Below are 8,376 nucleotides of genomic sequence, written 5' to 3'. Positions count from 1 at the left end.
TTTGGGTGTGGCTGGAAATTTATAGGTGTTTAAGAATTCTGAGTAGGACATGAGCTGCCCATTAGGATTAAACAGCTGATTCACTAAAACAATCCGTTTCTCAACCCACCACATTCGACGCTTCGACAGACAGGACACAGCAATACATACGTCATCACTGCGCGACATCGCGTGCAGGACTGCGAAGGACGCAGAAGAGACGCTCGGGATGAAATAAGTTAAAATATAAAGGTTAGTCGAATGCTACGGTTAGGTTCGGTAATATCACACACTTGACCTCAGACTAGGGGTTAAATAAGATCTGTTCATTAAAACCGAAAAGAAACGTTACTGAGCTGATGGAGCTGTCTTTGTAGAGAGACGCTAAGCTAGCGGTGGTTCACGTTTGCTTGTCATTTGGTAACTGAAGATATGCTAAGCAGACCTGAGGCACATATGCAACCACCGATAAAAGTCAGGCGAACTATCGATTATGTGACCGATTTGTGTCAGCTACAGTCGGGGCCGAAAGCAGGAGAAATGTTAGCACTTACTTGATTTTAAACACAGTGTCTCCCTTCACCAGTCTGCAGGTCCTTGTTGTGATGGCGCTGTCGTGTCTAACTCGAGCCCTGCGCTCCCTGACTCTCTCCCGGCCCGCATTGGTCTCCTCTCAGGTAAAAACGCCTCCTGCCTTGGTCCTGTCAGCCATATTTAGACAGTAAACATGACATCAGGAACAATCTGAGCGCGGCTCTTTTTGGTGTTGACAGGCAGCTGCATGGAGTAAGCTGGGAGCTCAGGTGCCCAGTAGTGCGGTGATCCAGTGCAGAGGCTTCCTCACCACAGCCTCTCTGGAGCAGAACAGGGTCAGATGGAAGCAGAGGGAGAAGTACACCATCAGGCCTATCGGAATGAAAAAGACAGGAGGCAGAGATCACACAGGTAAAGTGCAGTGGTAAAAAAAATAGCTGTATGTTCACAGGATGTTTTTGAGATACAGCCACATAGGGGTTTGTTTCTCCTCTCCATAATGAACCAGGGATCTTTCCCTTGTTTTGCGAATATGTAAAGCACCACACTATGTAGCCACTGTGTTTAAAACAAAAAGATGCCACTGAAGTCAGAGTTTATGGTGGCATTTAAATGCTGATGTACAGCTTTTAAATGCTGCACATCTTCTAGTTTATCAATGAGGACAGAGAAAGCTTTTTATGGTGAAATGGCCCCTTAATGCCTGCTCCCTCTATACCCAGACATCGGTGGATGCAGGGGGTTCACACTCAGAGTGGAGTGATAGTCACGTGAATTCAGACTGAGGTCACACTGCAAAAAAAAGAAAGAAAAAAAAAATCACATTTGAGTCAGTGCCTGTAGTGTGAATGCACCAAAGAGACTTGTCTTCAAAAGAACAGATTAGATTCAACAGATTTTTTATTTTTTGTAGCAGTCTGCTACAGGAAAGGTTTTGTTACATTTTGTAAAACATATTTTAATAGAAACCTGCCTGGTGCTATAGTTAAAGTATGAAATTGTGCTCAAGGTAAAAGTTTGAACTCCTGTGTAGCCTCAGAATTCAAGGCTTGTGGCTTTCTTTCAAGCGTTTGCCGCCCTACTTCCTTCTACAGGAAGAATACGTACACATGGCATTGGCGGTGGTCATAAACAAAGATACCGGTGGGTAGACTTCCATCGTCTACGGTATGAAGCCAACAGAGAGGGCCTGCCTTTTGAGGAGAAGGTTGTTGAAGTGCGATACGACCCGTGCAGGTGAGACCACTTACTGCCCGGAGTCTAATGTGTACGCTCGAAGTACTGAAAACACTAAGCTGGGTTTGTCTGCGTGCAGGTCTGCTGATATCGCCCTGGTAGCTGGAGGTGAGCGAAAAAGATGGATCATTGCAACAGAGAACATGCAGGCTGGAGACATCATTAAAACATCTGGGGTTATTGGACGCATGGCAGGTACAGGATCCAGGTTTTTCAGTTGGAGGTTCGTCGGCCTTCGTAACCTGTATATCTAATGAGAATTGTTTAATTTTGCAGTTTCGGCCAATGAGGGAGATGCTTACCCGCTGGGGGCTCTTCCTGTGGGGACGCTGGTGAACAACCTGGAGTTACGACCTGGGAAGGGATCAGAGTATATCCGGGCTGCAGGTAACCTACTGTACTGTATCCCTCACTATGTAAGCTGCTGGAAGGCGAGGTTGCTCAGAAAAGCTACTAAAGTGAACGCTGTGTTTCATTTGGTTTTCAGGCACGAGCGGCGTTTTGCTTCGTAAAGTAAATGGAACGGCAATCGTTCAGCTTCCTTCAAAGCAGCAGGTTCAGGTGAGGTCATCTGGAATAGGATTACAGCCGCTGTTAAAGACGCGTTCAGTTTGGCTAAATGCTGTCTCGTAAACACACACAGGTGCTGGAGACTTGCATGGTCACAGTGGGACGCATCTCCAACGTCGACCACAATAAACGGATCATCGGCAAAGCCGGGCGCAATCGTTGGCTGGGCATCCGACCTTCCAGCGGCTTGTGGCAGAGGAAGGGAGGCTGGGCAGGGCGCAAGATTAAACCGCTGCCTCCGATGAAGGTCTACATCAACCTGCCCTCAGTCTCAGCGAGCTAACACGGCACATGTTGGACATGTTTAGCGGATTGTAGATTTTTTTCTTTGATCCCTTGGGATGAAATCTAACGTTGTTCTGAGAAATAAATCTAAATAAAGACGAGCCGTTTGTACAGAAGATTAAAAATTTTTATTAAACACAACTGCTTGTGAGAGCATGGAAAGAAACAATATAAAAATCCAAAACATATTTACATCTATAGTAAAACATGCAGAAGTAACCCATATTTTTATTTTTTTTTAGGTTTTTTTTTTAGTGGTAAATTTAAAAATACTGTCATGTCATTTAAAATAGGGTTTGTGCAAAGACACTGGGTGGCATTTCAAGTAACCGGAGCAATGAGATGGCATGATGTAACTTTAGCTAGACCAGGAATAGAAGGATCAACGCTGATGATGCGTTCTTTTGTTTGCGGTGCTAAATCACGGTGGCAAAGTGAGCATGCCTGCTCATTGATCCAGCCTTGTTTAATGCCCCCATGCTACCTCTGGATTTTGGGCAAAAAAAAAAAAAAAGTCTTGAGGTTACATACATTGAAATACACTTGTTATTTAGTATATGAAAAGCTAACCCGCATGACAAATTCCCCTCACATAACTCTGCCGCTGTTAATACTTAATGCTGAAATATTTAAGGTTCGGTTTGCGCTCCTGACTTGAAAGAGGGTGAACTCTTCAAAAAGCAGGAGACGGAATAACTTGACTGTACAAGTCACAGGCAGACACGTGCGGTGGAAGCTGTAAAACAGACCTCAACATTTAGTGGCAAAAAGGTTACGTAACAAATGAGCCATGATGGGGTTTTCAGACCAAACATGGCAGTTAAAGCCATCAATGTAACACATCATCCCTATGGTTAAAAAAAGAAATCAAGAGCCTTCTCCTGACTACAGGTAGTGGTTTCAATTCCAAAAGTAACACCTAACACTTTACCTTGAGAACCAAAGTATGTCCCAATTTGAGCTACAATGTGTGTAAACCCATATGAAAGTGCATCAGGGAAATGTATATGAGGAAAACATACCTAATAGTGTTTGCATTGTACTTCATAGTTATGAGTTCTGGAAATATATTTGGCATTTATGTCAAGAAATAAAGGTATACTATTTGTGCTTTCAATTTAGTGGAAGAGGGAGGGGAGTTTGTGATTCACAATAGTATTATCTTGTACATGTTTATATACAATACAAAAAAAAAAGCCAGCCTATCAAAGCTTGTTAAGTCTTCACTTTATAAAAAGCAACAACCTCATAGAGAAGGCCCTTTGTCCAAAGGTTTCCTATTGCAAAAGTTTCACGTAACACTACTCAGGAAGTACCATCGAACATAGAGCACACCTACACAGACACACGGGGGGGGGCAGTGACTTGGACGTCAGGCAAGACTCCATACACTTGTAATCATATTTCCAAAGCGAGTCAGCACTTGGCTGTCCCCTCCCTCCGAGTCAGACGGACTCGTTTGTAATATTCCCTCCAAAGCCTTATGCAATGCTGAACCCTTTCAGTAACGTGCACATCCAACCACAGTGAAGCTGCAGATTACACAATTGTAATCGCTTAGAAATGTTTAGATTTGGCTAAATGTGGAGCGCTAACTGGTGAATTTGTCTCAGAAATCTCAATACTGATCTCCGCAGGGACCACAAACACATCACATATACAATTTGAGTTTTCACTTTGACATACTATGAAGTTAGGCCTGGCCAAGATACTCCTGGACTGGACTGTTAAAAAAATAAAAGGACTCGACTTTGGCACATCACTGCACAGTCTAGTTTTTGCTAAGTTACTGCAGGTCTGTGACAGATCTGCTCAGGTAAAGCTGAACACAGGGGCGACCACGTTTAACCACAGAAATGCTGAAATTCCACCTGGAAGGTCGAATTATGTAAAGGCGGAAAGTATAAAAAACAGCACAACAGCTCATGCAATCGCAACTAAATTTGGCATTTCAGCTGTGGGGAAATAAGTAGTTACCCTGCTTCTAAGTGGCTGTTACTGTACAGTTTGCATGTACACCAACAGCAAAGGGAAAACATCTGCATTAATAATAATGAACTGATCTGATATTCTGCTTACACGTAACAAATGTGTCATAGCTACATTCATTATAGCTACCTTCAAATACATTGCTCGACTTGGGTTTTTTTTTTTTTTGACCTGCTTTAGGTATACAGTGTGCTTCAAAGCAACGAGGCAAAGAACATTCTGTTCCTTCCTATAAAAGCTTTACCTTTCTGAGAAAGTAAAGGGACGAGTAAGAAAACTGAGCAGTGAGTTAAAAGGATTCCATCTAGATTCACAGCAATATTCCAACTTTCAACAACGAAACACAAACACGGTCTCCAACAACCTCACGCACGCCACTGCACATCACCATCACACTCCTCCGTTGTCTATAGAGTAACAATAAATGTAGGATTTCACAGAAATAATAAAATGTTAACAAAAACAAAGTGCAAACACAGCTGCCATTATCGAAATGTGGCAAATTGTCAAAAAACCTCAAAATACCTCCGAGGCGGTAGCGCAAATATTACAAATTAGTACTTGTTCTGTTTTGTAGTGTGTAAAAAAGAAAAAAAAGAAAAGAAAACAACAGCAACACCCAACAACATCAAAAACATCAACATGAAATTTTGTCTTGAACGTGTGAGTCTGTGAGTCAGTAAGATTTCCACAGGAAAACTATTACTGCCGGGAGGAACGAGGAGGATGTCGGTTTTTCTTCTAATTTTCTGCAGCCTCTCGCTGAGTCTGGAGGAGCCGAGAGATTCTGGTGGCGGCCGGGGTCACACGGGCTTTGTGTAACCGAAGATTCCCACCGGGAAGTGCTTGACATGCGTTGGCCACTGGGCAGCGAGCTGGAAAAACTTGACGTCATTCCACTCCACTCCGTCAATAGTTACTAAGGGCAGAAAAGACAGAGCTAAATGCACGAGAAAAACATGATGGCTACGCTGTATTATGAACACAAGGTGGCAGTGGAGCTCCAACAGTGGAGGCTCTCAGCTCTCACCTCTCAGCATCGTGTGCTGGTGCTTGGCTGTGCAGATCAACCTGCTGATACCATCAATCACTTGGCTCTTAGAGTCCAGCTCTTTTTCCTTCGGCTTCTTGCTGAGAAAAATCACTGGGAAGGGAGAAAGAAGCAAAGTCATATACAAAAGAGCGAAAAAAAAAAACTTTAATAATGAGAAATCCACAAAGTTTGGTTTCACAGGTCATGGAGGATGCTGCTGCATTACTTTCACAGAGCCTGCTGGGAGAAGCCTCATAAACTGCCTCAAGCAATGTCGCCTGAGTCAGCATCAGAGAGCGCTGAACACTACAACATTTGGACCTCTGTAGCCTGCTTCACATCTCTGCTGGAAACCACAAACTTGATTTGACATCAGCTCCTCCTGGTACAACACACCCAAATAAAGCTACGTTCAGCTGCTCCCTTATTTCCCAAGAGTTCGCCACAGTGGATGTGTCCACATGTTTCACTTGGCATAAATTTCAGTCCAGATGCCCTTCTTGACAAAACCCTCCCATTTATCTGGGCTTGTGACCCCCTGAGGCTGATTTGTGTTTCCTCCTTGAACCGCCAATCTTTTTGTGTACAGCACATGTGAGTCTGACTCAATATAATTGTATTTTCAGTAATCAAGGCTATAATTTGGAGAAAGAAATAGAAAATGTGGAATAAATGAGGTAATCTATCTGGTTCTGCCTGCTTTGTTTTTTTTTTACTGTTCATTGTAACTACAACAAGAGAGTGGAGACTAAAATTTCAAAGAGTGGAGAAAAATAAGCAAATAAAACCAAAAATACAAATTTGAAAAAGATTTTTTAGTAACTTCTATGTGCAACTCCTCCAAGTGTACCTTTTTTGTTCTTCTCCTTAGTAACAACAGTCATAGCCATGCTGGGTGGAGGAGTGAGTTCTCCGCCGCAGGGAAGGCGGCTGACTTGTAGTGAACGGAAGTTACTCTTCAGGGTGTTCTTCAGTCCTATGTCTCTCTTCTCGCCCTCTTTCTTCTTCTCTGGGCCTTGCCATGTCCAGTAGTCCACTTGCAGCCCCATCACCTCACTGCCCGAACATGGAGAGCTACAAAAGGAAACAAACATGGCTTTGCTTTGGTTTGTTTGTGGTTTGTTCATTTCCACATCCGTTTACCCTGAAAGCTACAGTGATGTGGGCAATTATGAGTAGTTGTTTTAATAAGAGACGTGGGCTTTTCATACCCAGCTCCAGACAGGGTGGTGGACACAGAGGGGGACTGTGGGGGCGTGCCCCCGATCTCCTTTCCATACGGACCGGCCGATGGAGGCGTCGGGGAGGACAAGATGCTTGTGTTGCCTCCCATGGCATCATCTGAGTCCACTGCAGATTTAGGGGTGAAAAAAATCACTGTAAGTGAAAACTGTACCTAAAAAATATTTAATGCTTTCCAGATTATGCCAACTCTTCCTATAACTGAATTAAGTAGAAAAATAGTGCTTCTCTCTTTATTTTCCTGGTCAGTATCCTGTGAGTAAAATCCCAATGACACTAAACTGATAACACATCTTTAAAAATGTGCTTTTCTTACCTGAGGTCGAGAGGCTTTGTTCCACAATCCCAACTTTCACTACCTGTAAGAAAAATAAGAGCCAGTGTTAAAGAAAATATTCAATATAGAATGAATTAAAAAAAAAAGTGCAGGACATGTTTGCATGGTAAACAAATGTGTTTCTTACCCCAATAAATGGCACAAATTTCTGACAGGAGTCCTCATCAGGGCTGTGAAAAAGAGCGAGAACAAAAAGAATCTGTGAGTTTGACCAACGGTGGGTCTGAAACACTTTCAACACTCCAGAGGTGCACATGAACACTCAATGGTCCTGGAGGGCAGATGGCTGTGGCATGGCCTGCACCATGTCCCATCACAGCGGAAATGGCACATGACTGGCTTGGGTGGAATGGGATCATCTCGGGGAGTCACGATACAATGAGATGAATGAGAGGACCTGCTCCTTACAACCAGAAGAAGACGGGGAGGTTGGGTCTCTCTTGTCAACCAGGACGATAACAACAAGTGTCTGCTTTTAAATACACGACTGTTTTGGATCTGTGCAGTAACTGTGTGGCTGCTTTATGTCCAAGATTACATGCTTATCCAAACAAACAAAAAACAGGATGACAGTCAACATCCCGTAAAGTTTGAGGCACGCTCAGGCCCATGATCAGAGTGCAAACGGTTAGCACCATAGTTCTGCAAGTGTCCAACAGTGACACTTTTAAAACAAGTCACTGATTCTTCCTTAGTCTTTAATGAGCTTACAAAAATAGTCTGCTGCAACATCAAACAACACAAGAAGCACTGCTGGTACCCACTCCCATACGCATATGCAGGACAACACTTCCCAAACATTTTAATGCCTTGCTTCATTACACAGAATTCCAGTAACATTATCGCACAACTACATCAGGACTGAACTGCACCACCTCTTTACTGTGTGTCAGGTCATTCACAAGATCCTAATAAAAAACATCTTATAAAATATGGACATGCTAAATCTACTTGCACTATTAAAACTTGAGTGTGTCAACTCGTAAAGACTTTACCCACGTATTATTTCTAAAAAACATCTGCCCGACAGAAAGCAACTCGACTGTAGGTATCTGAGCAGCACTGTGAGCTGTAACAAACTTCCAAAAATAACAATTACAAAATAATCTTAACTGTCAAGCTTTTGCATACAGGCTTTGCTTGTATGCGTTTTGTGTTGTGCACACAAAAC

At 43.1% G+C, this 8,376-nt stretch overlaps 2 protein-coding genes across 2 annotated transcripts; one reads left to right on the top strand and one right to left on the bottom strand.

Moving 5' to 3' along the window:
- Positions 1-107: 107 nt before the first annotated feature.
- LOC102201423 (39S ribosomal protein L2, mitochondrial-like) lies at positions 108-2,715 on the top strand. The gene is made up of 8 exons (XM_005755532.1): positions 108-231; positions 566-656; positions 753-924; positions 1,608-1,749; positions 1,829-1,944; positions 2,026-2,136; positions 2,237-2,310; positions 2,393-2,715. The coding sequence occupies exons 2-8, from the start codon at positions 585-587 to the stop codon at positions 2,600-2,602; spliced, it is 897 nt and encodes a 298-aa protein (XP_005755589.1). The 5' UTR covers positions 108-231; positions 566-584; the 3' UTR covers positions 2,603-2,715.
- Positions 2,716-2,717: 2 nt separating this feature from the next.
- LOC102201125 (phosphofurin acidic cluster sorting protein 2-like) lies at positions 2,718-7,803 on the bottom strand. The gene is made up of 6 exons (XM_005755531.2): positions 7,333-7,803; positions 7,185-7,227; positions 6,838-6,976; positions 6,477-6,700; positions 5,624-5,737; positions 2,718-5,512 (listed from the first exon to the last, which is right to left on the bottom strand). Exons 1-6 carry the CDS (start codon positions 7,459-7,461, stop codon positions 5,397-5,399), a joined length of 765 nt encoding a protein of 254 aa, XP_005755588.1. The 5' UTR covers positions 7,462-7,803; the 3' UTR covers positions 2,718-5,396.
- Between the last annotated feature and the right edge of the window lie 573 nt (positions 7,804-8,376).

The sequence above is a fragment of the Pundamilia nyererei genome, unplaced genomic scaffold, assembly GCF_000239375.1.
Source record: "Pundamilia nyererei isolate P.nyererei 1_Seehausen unplaced genomic scaffold, PunNye1.0 scaffold01813, whole genome shotgun sequence".
Classification (NCBI taxonomy): Eukaryota; Metazoa; Chordata; class Actinopteri; order Cichliformes; family Cichlidae; genus Pundamilia; species Pundamilia nyererei.
The sequence above is the reverse complement of the archived record's forward strand: the minus strand, read 5'-3'. Positions and strand labels throughout refer to the sequence as shown.